At 35.4% G+C, this 15,517-nt stretch overlaps 2 protein-coding genes and 1 long non-coding RNA gene across 3 annotated transcripts; 2 read left to right on the forward strand and 1 right to left on the reverse strand.

Annotated features, from left to right (window-relative positions):
* Positions 1-685: 685 nt before the first annotated feature.
* LOC110724538 lies at positions 686-1,501 on the forward strand. Its single transcript, XR_002512004.1, has 3 exons — positions 686-972; positions 1,106-1,202; positions 1,433-1,501. It is a non-coding gene; the product is annotated as an uncharacterized LOC110724538 (long non-coding RNA).
* A 712-nt stretch (positions 1,502-2,213) lies between these two features.
* LOC110724716 (protein ACCUMULATION AND REPLICATION OF CHLOROPLASTS 6, chloroplastic-like) lies at positions 2,214-7,478 on the forward strand. The gene is made up of 7 exons (XM_021904166.1): positions 2,214-2,676; positions 3,279-3,509; positions 3,953-4,177; positions 4,505-4,765; positions 5,521-6,490; positions 6,751-6,887; positions 6,982-7,478. Exons 1-7 carry the CDS (start codon positions 2,368-2,370, stop codon positions 7,270-7,272), a joined length of 2,424 nt encoding a protein of 807 aa, XP_021759858.1. The 5' UTR covers positions 2,214-2,367; the 3' UTR covers positions 7,273-7,478.
* A 140-nt stretch (positions 7,479-7,618) lies between these two features.
* LOC110724715 (kinesin-like protein KIN-7F) lies at positions 7,619-13,855 on the reverse strand. Its single transcript, XM_021904165.1, has 12 exons — positions 12,541-13,855; positions 12,214-12,303; positions 12,007-12,107; positions 11,633-11,746; positions 11,460-11,541; positions 11,301-11,368; positions 11,139-11,201; positions 10,920-11,044; positions 10,492-10,828; positions 9,131-10,396; positions 8,460-8,824; positions 7,619-8,218 (listed from the first exon to the last, which is right to left on the reverse strand). Exons 1-12 carry the CDS (start codon positions 12,758-12,760, stop codon positions 7,894-7,896), a joined length of 3,156 nt encoding a protein of 1,051 aa, XP_021759857.1. The 5' UTR covers positions 12,761-13,855; the 3' UTR covers positions 7,619-7,893.
* Positions 13,856-15,517: the final 1,662 nt, after the last annotated feature.

Consider the following 15,517-nt stretch of genomic DNA (forward strand, 5'->3'; position numbering starts at 1 on the left):
TTTAATTCACTGTTTTTTTTATAGGGTATTAAATTATTACTGATTTTCTTTTTCTTTAATCTTTATGAGAGAGTTATATATTATTATTATTATTATTATTATTATTATTATTATTTGTGGTAACCAGACAATCAAGAGTACTTATCAAAAGGATGGATACACTGTAGATGTCCAAACCATTTATGAGGCATGGTATGATACTTTAATTTGTTGTAGATTCAAATGATACACTTCATACTTTATACATATGTATCTTTTTCTACGTTATAATGCATGAGTGTGAGAGAAAAGCTCCCTACTTTCTTGTGTACCTTAGCTTTTCTTTTTAAACAAATAAGAAACATAATGTATTGCCCTCATGCAAATGTAGTATATTACTATTGTCATATATACCATATTCAAAGCCCAACACATGTAAAAAGAATCAACAAAAATGGAGCATTGATTGTTATTGCTTCAATCTTAGGTTCAATTCCCCTTGATTGTGAGCCTATCTTAGGGTTCGATTCTTGTTAAATTCATCAAGTACTTGTTTACAGATAAATTAAAGAAATGAACATTACTGTAATTATATAACAAAACATATATGTATGATTAAATTGTACGTGTAAAATATTTTATAAGGTACCTTACTAACAAAACACACACACACAATTATACATATTGATACTTGATAGTAATTTCAGCTTTAGAGAACATACACAACACACAAGAATGACAATGAAAAAATTTTAAATTTTTTTATTGATGATAATATTATATATATTTTTTTTTTTTACCTAATTTCAGGAAAGTCAAGACAGTGGAGGTTAGTACATCTTCCTTTCTTGTTTAATTTAATTTACTTCTCTAATCTTTTAATCGATTAAATCTTGAATTAACTTAATTATATTCTGATGTCATGAAATAGGATTTGGGACAAAAATTAATTGAGAAAAAAAAGAAACTAACTGATCTCAAACTGAAGAAGAGGTATAATATAGTTACTATGTGTATATATATTGTCAATTTATAAATTTATTCTAGTGTATACTACTTATATCAAGCATATAATTAGTCAGAATTTTTAAAGATTTATTTGTTTTGAGTCAAACTTTAAATGCAGTTACTGGGAGAATACAAAAGTTGTGACTAGCATTGAAAAAATTGCAGAGATGGAACAAAGTTTACAGAAAACCCTTCAAGACATTCGCCAACACAAGGTATGTACCTAGAAGTCAACTTATTAATTGTTACGTACCCTCCTTTAATCTTTTAAAGTTATTTTAATTTGTATTTATTGTAAGTCTGTAAACTCATCAGTCGTGACTAATTTTAAAATGACATGTATTTATAAACGACGATGGATTGAAGTATTTACTAAATACATGTAGGTCAAATCATATATGTAACGTGTTACTCCGTACTTGTTTGTATTTTTCTTGTATCACAGAAAGAATTATATGAGCAACATTTGATGATATCTCAAACTGCTGCTGAGCCCTTTGAATTCAAGTGTGACTAATATATATGCTTTAATTAAAGTGTAATCCTCACTCTTTTATTATTTAAACGTCTATTTTATCTTATTATTTGATCTAATTAAAATCAATTATTTCTAACACATCATTTCATTCTTATTGCAGAAATGATGACTTTGGTGCATGTTCTAGTTAATATCATCGTCGGATTCAATAGCATGAGAAGTACTCATATATTAAAAATTCTATACTCGTAATAATAAATATTTACCTATTTAAGACTTATAAATAAATAGTTGAGAACGACCAATAGACTTTTAAATTTGGTGTATTTAAAGTTAAGTGAAGTTGAGAGTTATTTGTGAGCGCATGTGAGTCATATAAACACTTATTTAGAAATCCATGAATGTTACAAACTTTTCGTATTGTTATGAGAAATACTCGTACTACTTAGTAATAAATTTGCTTAAATTATCTATTTGGCCTTTTAAGACAGCAAACATATCTCTTGCAATAGACCAAAACCATTATATTTCAATTTAATTTCCCTTTTGGTCCAAATATCAAACTATGCCCAATCAGGCAAGCTAAGCATCCAACCCTATAAAAAACCTAAAAATTTAATGTACGAATGCAACTATTTATGTAGGGGGAAATTAGTTTAATTAATTAATGTCAATTTTTTTTCCCATTTTCTAGAGGGGGTGAGAATCGATCCCAGATTTCCTGGAGGAGGGAGGGAAGCTCTAACCACTTGAGCTATACCTACAGAGAATTATGGAGTGTTAAAAGAAGAGATTTTGGAGAGGGTTTAACAAACAAAAAACACACATTTAAAAACACTAGACAATCTTCACTTCACAATCACAATTCAACAAACAAAAAACAATTCAACAAACAAACAACAATGGAAGCCCTCACACATTTGGGCTACAATCTCTGCTACCCCACTCTCCGACCACCACTTTCCTCTTCCTCTTCAAGAAAAGACTTCCTCCACCGCCCCACCACCGTCACCGCCACCAGCGCCGCCACTAACTCCGGCGCATCGACGTCATTTCCCGGCAGTAAATGGGCTGACCGCTTACTCTCCGACTTCCAATTCTTACCCACTTCAATTTCTGATACTTCCACTTCATCTTCTACCCCTACTTCTATTCCTCCCTCTCTCTCTCCTCCTGACCGCAATATCTCCATTCCCCTCAATTTTTATCAGGTATTGTACAAAGTTATGATATTTGTGTTTGCATTATGAATGAATTTATGGATGTATGCCCAGGTTTTTTCAATGATGATTTGTGATTTTGGGTTGAAATTGAGATTACCCATTTTGTGCGGATTTATGATTTTGGGTTTATCATGAGATTTACCCAGCTTTGTAATTTTTGATTTTGAGTTGATAATGTGATTTGCCTAACTTTGTGATTCTTAGTTTTGGGTTGAAATTGTGATAACCTACTTTGTGATTACTAGTTTTTGAGTTGAAAATTAAAGAAATTTGAGCTTGAATTGAGATTATACACATTTGTAATTTTTGATTTTGGGTTAAAATTCAGAATACCCACTGATTATTTTGGTTGAAATTCTTCATTTTTAATTTTTTTGTTTTTAATAGAAATTCTTCATTTTTAATTGAAAATGTGATTAACTAATTATTGTATTGTTCTTATTATTGGATTGAATATGACATTATCCAGCAATGCAATTTGCACATTTATTGACACATTTTAGAGTGTAATTATTAATTTTGAGCTGAAATTCAGAATACCCAACTTTATATTTTGGCATTTGAACTTTATCATTCTTCTTTCCTTTCAGGTGCTGGGAGCGGAGACCCATTTTCTGGGTGATGGGATAAGGAGGGCTTATGAAGGAAAGGTTTCGAAGCCGCCGCAATATGGGTTCACCCAAGATACTCTTATTGCCCGAAGACAAATCCTGCAAGCTGCTTGTGACACTCTTTCTAACCCCAGTGCTAGAAGGGAATATAATTCAGGTCTTTCTGATGCATTTGAAGAGACTACCCTCTTTGATGTCCCTTTTGACAAGGCAAGTTTGTATTTCTACATAAAGTGCCCCCATTTTGATTTCTGTAGCTTTTGTGGTTGAAGTTTTTTTGCTTATTGAAATGGATAGTTATTGGTAGATGGTATTACGGTGTGCTATCTATGTCACGAGCTTCATTAGGTTTTGACTTTTGACTATGTAGATTTGTAGTTAACAATGTTGATATGAGGGCAGCACTGTATTTGGGGAAAGGTTATCACATATTCACATTACACATGGTCTTGGGTAGCTTGAAGATTCCTCGAAAACACATTGATTTTTGTTAAACACATTGGCACTTCTCCGTATAGGGAATTGATAATGCCATAATGGAATTAGTATATGTTATTATTATATGTACATGCCAACATGTTGAAAGAATACTCATATTAAAGGGCATTACATTTGTGATTATCTCATTTGATTTGTGGGTTTTGGTGCTTTAGGTGCCAGGTGCATTGTGTATTCTGCAAGAGGCCGGGGAGTCCGAACTAGTCCTTAGAATTGGAGATGCATTGCTAAAAGAGAGACTACCCAAACCCTTCAAGCATGATATTGTGTTGGCAATGGCCCTTGCTTTTGTTGACTTCTCAAGGGATGCAATGTCATTATCTCCTCCTGATTATGTCTTTGGCTGCGAGGCCCTGGAGCGTGCTCTAAAACTCTTGCAGGTAACACTCAGGAACTCGTTGGTTATGATGTAAGAGAATTAAATATTTTCTTTAAGACTCCAGAATCACATATTCCTTCTGATTATACGAAGTTTTTTTAGTAAATGCATAATGAAGCGGCTCAAGGAACTTACTTAGAAAGAAAAGCTAATCCTAGGATTATTATTATAATATTTTCCTATGATAGAGTAAATATGGGTGTTATTCATTTCTCCACTTATTACCTGAGTTTGGGTAATAATAAAGCATTGCCCTACTGTGTATTTAATTATAAATATGCCAGAACTCTGAGGCCCTACCTGGAACTCTGATATTTTTGTTGTGTAGGAGGAAGGTTCAAGTAGTCTTGCACCAGATTTACAAGCACAGATTGATGAGACATTGGAGGAGCTTAAACCCCGTTATGTTTTGGAGCTCTTGGCTTTGCCTCTCACTGATGAATATCGGAAGAAAAGAGATGAAGGCCTGCACGGTGTTCGTAATATATTATGGTCTGTTGGAGGAGGTGGTGCTGCGGCTATAGCTGGAGGTTTCACTCGTGAGGATTTCATGAATGAAGCCTTTTTGCATATGACAGCAGCTGAGCAGGTCAGTTCAAACTTTGCCTGTTTTTCACTGTGTATTGTGTAATTCATTGCTTTCATATTGTAAATTGTAATTTTTCTTTCTATATTTTCCTTAGTGCTTATTTTGGAAGTGGAAGCAGAAAAGGGATTGGAGAATGGTTTATATGCAAGTAATGTTCACTAGACCTTCACAGAAAGAACGTAGAAAGCCAATCAGCATGTAGTTGACTGGTCTGACCTTTTGAATTTAAGTATAATTGAGAGTTAGGTAAATTCAAGTTCCATGTTGGAATAAAGCTGAAATAGTGGCTGTATTGAACTGGTTGCAATAGCTCTTCCTTGGTCAAGTCCATACATATGACCTCCGTAGATTACCTTTCACCCCCTCCTTTAGACAGGTTGATTGGTTAATCAAGCACTGTTCTTGCAAAGTTGACTTAGGCCCTGTTCACCTGATATTGTTCTTATTTATGAATCAGATATGTTCAAATTAATTCAGATAAAGTAAAATTACTCTTACAAGTTTAGCAAAACCTCAATTACATTTTAATAGTTTCAGAAAAATACAGTTGAATACTGTTGGACAGTACTTAGATAGAAGAAACTTTGGTTTTAAGAATAAGGGCGACACGCACATCATTCCCTCTCTGAAGCCGGGACTCTCCACCATTAGACATCCTTGCATGGAATCTCTTCCCAACATGAAATTTAGGAGGATTCCCCCTCTCCTCCTCATTCCAATCTAGAAATAAATTTATTTTCTGTCTTTTGTGTCAGGTTGATCTTTTCACTGCCACGCCAAAAAATATTCCAGCTGAAAGCTTTGAAGCTTATGGAGTAGCTCTTGCACTTGTTGCTCAAGCTTTCATTAGCAAGAAGCCTCATCTCATTCAAGATGCTGATGACTTGTTTCGACAACTTCAGCAAACCAAGTTGGTGCCCATAGGAGACTCCATTTCTTTATATGCTACTCAAGAAAATCGTGAGAAAGATTTTGCATTGGAGAGGGGTCTTTGTTCTCTTTTGGTTGGAGACCTTGATCATTGTCGGACATGGTTGGGTCTGGACATTGAAAATTCGACCTTCAGAGATCCATCAATTGTGGAATTTGTGCTGGAAAATTCAAGGAATGATGAGGACAGTGACATGCTCCCAGGACTCTGTAAACTATTGGAAACCTGGCTCATGGAGGTGGTTTTCACCAGATTTAGGGAGACAAAAGATGTGCAATTCAGACTGGGGGATTATTATGATGACCCTATTGTTTTGAGGTATTTAGAGCGGCTGGAAGGAGGGAGTGGCTCCTCATTAGCTGCTGCAGCAGCAATAGTGAAGATAGGAGCTGGAGCTAGTGCAGTGATTGGTAACGTTACCACTAGTGTCATACAGGCATTGCAGAAAGTATTTCCTCCTAGTTCTGGAGAAGAACACATAACCCGACAAGAGGATGTTGCTGTTAATGGCTTTGGATATGAGGATACATTGGCGGAGGCGGGGCTTGGTTTTGATAATACTTCAAATTATGCTGAGTTGGCCAGTAAACATCTTGCTGAAGAATATCATGAACAAGAATTGATTACCGAGAAGATAAAAGATGTTGGTGTGAAGGTTTTGTGCGCTGGTGTGGTGATTGGGTTGACGACTTTGGCTGGCATGAAACTTTGGCCTGCTAAAACTGGTTCTGCTATTCTGCAGAAGCATGTTGGCTCAGCAACTTCATCGGTGGATTCTGATGTGTCCAATGTGGGTATGACCTCTTTAAAAACCTCTGTTCTTCACCTCATTTGAGTACCTTTAATATACTCCAACCATTCCGTTATGGATGCATCATCACAGAATTAATGTCCTACTCATGTTTGTCAATTCGCAAAGTTACATGTCAAATTCATAGGTTATTACTGTGACTCTGTGATAAATGTGGAGTGCAATGTTTATTAATTGTAGTCCCAGCATCGGGTTGCACATATATGTTTATTCTGTAATTACTATTCATTAAAATATTTGCAGGCCTCTCATTAAATGAAAATAGTGAAAAGAAAATACCGAAAATGGATGCAAGACTTGCAGAGGTTCTGGTGACAAGATGGCAGAGTGTTAAATCGCAGGCTTTGGGACCAAATCATAGCCTTGAGACGTTGCCAGAGGTTAGTCTAAGCCTTCCATTGATTTTTTGGATAACACTATGAGAATTATTTAGTAATTATTCTCTAACTACTAACACCAAGGAACAACTGTCAGGTTTTGGATGGCAACATGCTTAAAATTTGGTCTGATCGTGCAAAGGAAGTTGCAGAGCGTGGTTGGTTTTGGGAATACTCCCTACTGAATGTGATTATTGATAGTGTGACAGTATCCCTTGATGGTAAGCGTGCTACAGTAGAAGCTACTCTTGAAGAGACGGCAAATTTAACTGATGCTACCCAACCTGAGCACAATGATTCTTACAGCAGAACGTACACAACAAGATATGAGCTGTCTCATTCTGATTCTGGGTGGAAGATCACTGAAGGTGCTGTCCTCCAATCTTAAATTTCAGTTTATCTGTAAATATCTCCTCTTTTGATTGTCTTTGTACGTATAATTTTGTTGGCAGTATTTGATGATGCTATGTCAATTTGTTGCTTAACCAGCTTGGGTCATTTTCATAGTAAAATCCGCTTCTGGTTGTGATGCAAAGTAGTTTGATTTTTCAAACATTATAAAATTCAACTGTTTGGTTGAAATTTTGTGATCAACTCTTGTATCCTTTCATGTTGGCCTTTGTAAATTGTATTATCTCACTCTCTTTTAGGACCATCAATATAATAATTGTAAGAAAAAACTCAAAATAATGATTTTACATAGGAATTACATTTTTAAATTGAAATAATTTAGTTTAAAAAAAAAAAAAAAAAAAAACCATGGCACCCCAAAATTAGGGGGATAGTGCTTAAGGCAATCCATAAGCTATTTATGAGTCAATAAGATGAGAGATACACATTTTGTCATGTGGAATAAACACAGAAGTCAGAAGTTAAAGTTGCTGTTTTCCAACACCAAAAAGTTTAACAATCAGAAGGAAAAAAATTAGATTAGTATTTTTAATTAATACCCAAGTTTGTTTTTGTAAAAGAATGAGATTATAGTCTATACATTTACATGTCAAAAGCATTAGGATACCCTTGACATGCTTGATTTCCAGCTATAGGATCTTCGGTTGATACTTTTTGTAGCTATACTTGGACCAACAAACATCTCCTTAGGCACTTGACCTTCATCTACGAAACCAACCAGCTTAGCCACTAGTGTTGCACTTTCTCTGATGTGTTGCATGTCTTTGGTATCTGTCCAAAGGCAGCGAGCTAGTTGCAGTCTCCTCTGCTTGCTGTTCATTGTGATCCCCCACTTCTCGAAGATTGACTCCCTCTCTTGTACAGGAATTTTCTTGTACATTTGCCTCATTAACATCTCCCTTTCTTGATTCAATGCCCTCATGCTGTGTTATGAAATAAAGAGTAGCAAGGTTAGGCTTTAAGGGTAATGACACATTCTAATGTACACAATGCATAACTGATCAAAAGCTGGAAATTTCAACTATACTCATAATACAGTTTATAACCAACTGAAAAAAATGAGTTTTGCAGATAATTTCGTAAAACATCTAAATATAAAATATGGTCTTTGGCTAGAAAAAGGCATTAGTAAATTCTTGCTAGTGTACAAGTTATAAGATATACCTTGAAGATGGTGTAGAAACTTCACCATCCACAACAATCTTCTGGCCTTGATCAAACCTGTTTTTGATGAAAGACAGCCTTCGGAGTTCTACCTCTAAGTAGATCTTGTCAGATGTATCACCCTTGAACAGCAAGTAAAAATAGGTTCTGTGGACTAATGGTATATGGCAAGCATGCCAAAGTTCGATTATCTTTAACCGCAGACTCTCAAATTCCTCGAACCAATTCGATGGGGATTGCACAGTGCTCATCGCCCCTTCTGACATGGAATCCCTTACCCTCATCACGTATGAAGCAACGTCTCTTGCACTTTCACTTGATTCACTGTCCTTTGATTCATTTTCCTCCTCAACTTTGTTACCATCCTGCAAAAAGCAAATATATCAATTCCCTTGTGTGTTCATATTTCTCTTTTCATGTCCTACATTTTTATCTGTACACTTGAGTATTTTACATCTACCAATAGTTTACAAATGATGCAATTCCTGAACACTAACTGAATATTTGAAAACGATTGGGAAAAGGGACAGTATTTAAAGAACTTCAGTTTACTAATTTGTGGAAATGGAAATTCACGATAACAAAATTTGGGTGTGAAAAATCATGTCCTACCCTCTTAATGTGAATCATAACCAAAATCAATGTAAAACAGGACATACTAATTTACTGACCATTTCATATCCCATTTGCTTGCTAGACTCATGTTCGGCATTTCCATTTGTTTCTACAGCAGAGCTGTAAAAGCTGGAAGCATCACTGACATCTGAGTTCTTAACTTCCTGTTCCATTTCGTTCATTATTGCATTCCTTATAGAAGGTATAGGGAGGCCAAATCTCGTAGGCTTTCCATTACCCGTAGGAATGTGATCTGAACCCCAAGGCAAGCCCTTTGGTCTTTCCGAGCTCATCTCTTCACCAAATCCAGCAAATGATAAGTCCCTAGAATGGAGCACGACCTTATCAAAAGTGATAGATGAGGCAGGGTTTGATGTTAGAATTGCCTTGCAGCTTCTGCTTCTGCTGAAGCTCGACCCTTTGTTGCTCAATCTCTCTGAGTCGATGGAACAAGGAGAGAAATTTCCCAAGGGATTGTGGTTAACAAGCATGTCAATAGTCCTTTGGAGTTCCTTGATCCTTTTTACCAATTGATCGTGTTCAGAATCACAGTGATGCGACTCCCTCTCTTCATTCTTTTCAGTCATTGGTGCTTTATACTCAGCAGCAGAATAAGGTGTCTCATTATCTTCATTCTTTCCAGCTGATAAGGCATACTTCTTTTCTTTGACATTAAATCTGTCCTTTTCGTTTTCATTTTCTTTCTCCTCTTCACTATCTGTTTCATCATCTGATATAGTATACTCTCTTTCGTGCACATCTTTTAAGATATCCTCTTCCTGAATTTCTTTCTCTCGAGGAGAATTCATTACAGCATCTGATGCTTCGGTTTTTTTGCCAATGCTTCTTTCTTCAACTTCAATACAACGAACCTCCTTGCAGTTATCTTCATCGTCTTCATCGATTCTTCTTCTGATATTGCCAGAGCTGCCCATTTCCCCCCATCTTAGTGATAGATCATCAGGAGTGAAATCTAGTATGGTGTCGTCCAGTGGTTGCAGTGAGGGCTCATTTGGTAGAAGGTCAATATTTTCTAGAAGATCGGACCGTTGAGTGCTAAGGTCAAAATTGCCCTGTTGATCAAGATACTGAAAGGATTCAGAAGTTGCCAGGTCTGCATCAAGACGCCTGTAATCTGATCCGTCAGATATTTCTGATGTATCGTCGAACCATGATAATTTATCCCGTGAATCAATTCTATGATGGTCATATTCATCATCCTGTGGTTTTGAAACCTCCTTTTTGGTTGACTGTAGCAGCTCTTCCACCTTTGTTTGAGCAAGGTCGCGTTGTCTACTTAGTTCTTTTATTTCTTTGTCCATCTGTGTTACACAGATTTTAACAAACTTAAAGATCAACCTATGCAAACACCAGAAACATAAACACAACTTGAATACAATTGAAAATATGTTTTCACCTTTTCAATCTGAATCTCTTTTTCTCTCAGAGCAGCTGCAACATCGCCCTTGGAAGAAACCATGGGCATATTCTTCAAATCGCTCTCTAATTTGGCCAATTCTTTCCTTAGCTGCTTCACCAATGCTTTGTCAGACATTACCACATTAACCTGTGCATTGGTGCTAACTTCTTTCGCACAACTAGCAAATAATAGGGTGTTTCTTGATTGTTCTAGATGACTGTGAGCAGGGCTCATGGTACATATAATGGCAGTCCTCGCATTTCCTCCTAAAGAGTTTTGTAGTATCCGTGTTAACTTGGAGTCTCGATAAGGAATGTGCCCATTCTTTCCCTTGCTGTATTCAAGTTATAGTCATGCCTTCAGACTTCACGTTCTTAAAAATACTGTAATATTTTTTCCAAGACGAATGAGGTTAACAAACAAACCTTAATGTGCGAATAACTTTTCCAAGAGTTAACAAACTTCGATTTATGTGGGAACCTTCTTTCAATCTTGCACCAGTTGCTAATGTCTGAGAAGTACGCTCGCTTCCTGCAAGATCCACAAAGTTCTGCATGCCAAAATTGTCAAGTTAACTACTACCTTTTCAATTCCTTATATCCACATAGAGTTAGGAGCAAAGATCAACCAATACTTCAACATACCACATTTGCTGCAAGAATACTAGAATTTCCACCACCAAATCTACGAGCAGAGCTTTCAATCGTCTACAAAAGTTCCAACTACTTTATTAGCAAATCCTGCCCCAAAATAGTTTCATTTGTGATTGAGCTAATTCAGTTCTGTAATGTAATTGAAGAGCTTACCAGTCTGAGGATTTGATGAGATCTAGAGCTGGCTTCATTCAGAGAAGTCTCACCCGTCTGTCTTTGAGCTACGAGTAACGAAGACCAAACATCAGTTAGTTTCTGTGACTTTAACTAAACACTATAAATTTGCTCTTGCCTCCGCACACAAGTCTGTACCTTCACATACGGCAATGAGCTCTAGAAGATGGCTCTTATCTTGGAGAGTCTCTTCAGTTAGTTTTTCAACAACTGTGCCTCTCTGTTAAACCAAAATCGATCAACATTTAAGGAGGTCTCATTTCTTATGACAAATCTCAAATATGCCTGTAAAGTACTGATCTGATACAAACCTCAGGATCATCCAGAAGTCGGAGAGGATTAGTGTCTGTACTTAGAAGGTCCCTAACAAGTTCATTATATATTTCAATGGCTGAGAACTTCAACACAAATTCACGCTCCTTTTGCTGTTACATACATTGTCCAAAAACACACATAATTTTGTTAGAAATGTCTTGAGTGACTGGCTATTACTGGTTCTTAGAATATTAGATGCACGAATATGTTTCATTTCTGCCTGTATGTTTTAATTATATCAGAGTGGTATATTCGGCAATCTTGGGGACTTATAAGAGAGCATCTAGGGATAGAGGGAGACTCAGTGTTATGTATAGCTGTGATGTGCTGAATTCGCATATCACAGCTACAAAGTTGGAGTTTCTCGTACCTGTTCGATGTAATCATATATATCTGCTACAGCATAATGTGTAATTCCGTTCATTGTGAAGGTCTTCCCACTGCTTGTTTGTCCATAAGCAAAGACGCTAGCTAGATCAGACAAATCGAAAAAAGTAAACCTACTTTGAAACAATAGCATGAAAATTAAGCACCAAAAACACAAATAACTTGTATCAGATTTTAGAACATTACTCACAGTTAATGCCATTGAGAACAGAGAGAGCGATTTCTCTGGCTGCTTCCTCGTAAACTTTCCTTGTAGAGTCGTTATGACCAAATACTCTGTCTGTCAATGTATAACACAAAAACAGCAGGAAAACTTCATTTAAAAAATCAATCTAAACATGAAGGAACATCATCATAAATAATAGCTTAGCTTTCTTGGCTACTTTTCGATATTCAGTACATGACACAACAGCAAAAGAAAGGCAATGTACTTACCAAAACACGCATAAATCCTGCTTATAACAGGTCTAGCAGATATCTATAACAGAAACTTCAGAGTTTAAGGCGATTTGCTTACCAAAATTATAGGCATTCGGATTCATAGACCGTTCACCAAGGCCATTCTTGAACAAAATGGTGGTGCTGTTGATGCTCTCCCAATCAGCAAAGTCATTGCTTTGGATTTCCTTTTCATTAAGAGGCCTTAATCTAACAGATACAAATATTTTTTCGTGGCGAGCATTATCAAACCCTTGTGCATTCCATTGCTGCAGGTCCTGATCCCCACCTGCCACCATCTTTCCACCCTTTGCACCTTCCTCCTTTCAACTCTTTAGCATATAATGATCATAATCTCGGGTTCCTTTGTCGTCGAAATCAGCTTTTTGGAGATAACTTAGATCTTTATTTGGTTGATTGTTTTTGTTATTTTTAGCAAACTCTGAAGCCAACACAATGAAGATGTCAAAAATTTTTGACTTTATTTTCTTTGCCAGAATGTAGCATTACAAAGAAAAAATTGAACATGTCAAAAGATTTTTTTTTTTAAATAACTGTAATTTTATATGATGGGAATCCAATCAATCCAATACATTGCACAGCTGTTTGGATGTTTAGAAAATACAGGTAGATTCCTTGAAAGATTAAAAGATAAAAATCATTTTCAAATGGAGTTTTTAGAACATGACCATTTAAAAAAAAATATTTGACAATTTTTTTTTTTTACTTAAAGTTGATAAATTCAATCAAATCTTAATTTTCAATGCTTAATATAATGGAATTATCCTATACAAATTATATGAAAGATTGAGAAATAAACATTAAAAAAGGTGAAAAATTCAAGTGCAGTTAAAATTTGTTACCTCCTTGAAACAAATGTTTAAGGTGAAAATTTCTGGGTTGAAAATGAAATATAAAACCAAAATGTACAACTTTTTTTCAGGGTAAAAAATTGATAAAACCCCACCAAAAAAAAAAAAAAAAATATTTACAGCTTTAATGACGTTGATTATTTTTTACCCCTAAACAAATGTTGTTTATTAGATGAGAACGTGATGGGAAATAGAAGGAGCAAGAAGGCGAAAAAGTCGGGAGAAGAGTAGTTTTTACAGTTGTTTTTATGGGATTTTGTATTTTAAAAGATATAGACTTGTTAACAGAACAAATAACTGTCATTATTTCTCACTATTGGTCAATCAAACAACTAATCTAACCGCTATTTCACTTGAAACTTGCCCATTTTTCTCAAAGCAAGATAGGTGAACCCAATTCGGGGTCATTTTATTTCTAATTTGTGAGGTTAAAATAAAAATTGAGAAAAAAAATTACTTTGAAAAATAATTACATCTAAGTGTATAAGAAAAGAGTACGTTTTTCTTTAACCGGATGTATTATTTGTATACGCGAGTTGTATATTTGAGTGTATATATGTCTATGTAGATCGAGTTAAAGAATTTGAATTATTCATAGACAAAAGAAAATAGAGAAATAATAACAAAAAATAAGACCAGCAGTATTGGTCCTCCACTATGGACAAGGCCACAAGGGATTACTAAGCCATTATGTTTTTTGTGTTCTTCAACCTACCCACTTGTATTTACTCTTTATTTTGCAAGATTAGGCTAATTGTAATACGAAACATTAAAAATTAATGTTAAAAAACATATTCTATATTTGTTGTTAAGCTCGTGTGTTATCCAGGCTGTATTATCGTAGTGTTCTTATGTGATTGTACTTTGTAATCTGCATATTTATTTTATTTCAGGTACTTAACGTTTAAATAGATTCTTATGTTCATAATTGTAAAAAACTATAATCATATTCCAATCGCAACTTATTTGTCTTTGTAACGATATTCATATCACTATTGTAATTTCTTCATACTCATCCAAATATATCAAAGTAATGGTCCATCAAGTTTACCAAAAGAATAAGATTCACGAATATGATAAATGGATCTTATATTAAAGCATATTTCAAATTTTTTACAATGGTATAGATTAGATTCCCAACCAACAAACAAACCGGCCATATACTACCTTTGTTATAGTTTATGTACAACGATTTGACATAAAGCAGAGAGGGAAATTGTCTAAATGTTGTACATAACCTGTAACAGATGTAGTTTTAGAGTAGAATTTTCAAATAGTCATCCATGGCACTGTATATATCAATTCAATATACATGACAATACATTCTGGCACTCTGGAGCCAAGAACCTAATGTGTGAGTCTTGGATAAGATAGTCTCACACCAATGCTTGTGGTTCGTCTAAAGTTAACTCTAAAAATACGTCAAAATCTTAGCCCTTAAATAGACATTCACTTGTTACACAATATGTTAATGTGAGATAATACAAGACTGAACGAAAGTAGCAACCTTCTTACAATCTCTTGGAAAATACAGCTTACCACAGTTTAATCTCTTATCATGGTAGTAGAAGGGAAATACTTTGCTGATTTCGGTATCTCTCAATTGTGTGAAAGTCAAGTTAATCGAGCGTATAACCAAATTGGATAGCATATGAAACAAGGTGATCGATCTCATCCTCATTGATAACTCCATCCAAATCTATATCTGTATAATGAATAGCGTAATCAGCCCTGTAACCAGGAACACGAGCTCCAAGTGCACGAAATGCCTCCTTTAACTCTTCCTTATCAAGGCAGCCGTCACCATTCTTGTCATGAGCCTTGAAAATTCTTCTCAGCTGATCTTCACTCAGACGACTCTTCTTCTTTGATTTCGCCATACATCTTAAAATGTTTCGTAACTTCCCCCATTGACTTGCCATGTTTTCGCAGCAATGCACCCCTGTCTTGTTAGTTTACAAGATCTAACAATGAGGAGAATGTGATGCCATAGGGCCACCTGAAAGCTCCTATATATGTCAGGGAATTTCCAGTCGTTAGCAAAGAATATATACCACAATTGTGGAAGATAATGTAAATGTAATATATGGTCCATAATCCGTTAAAGTTTGTAGTGACTGATCAAAATACGATCAATATCAGTGGTATCACTATGTGTCTGAGATACAGAACTTCCTTCTGTAA

This window comes from Chenopodium quinoa, unplaced genomic scaffold (genome assembly GCF_001683475.1).
Source record: "Chenopodium quinoa cultivar QQ74 unplaced genomic scaffold, ASM168347v1, whole genome shotgun sequence".
Taxonomy (NCBI): Eukaryota; Viridiplantae; Streptophyta; class Magnoliopsida; order Caryophyllales; family Amaranthaceae; genus Chenopodium; species Chenopodium quinoa.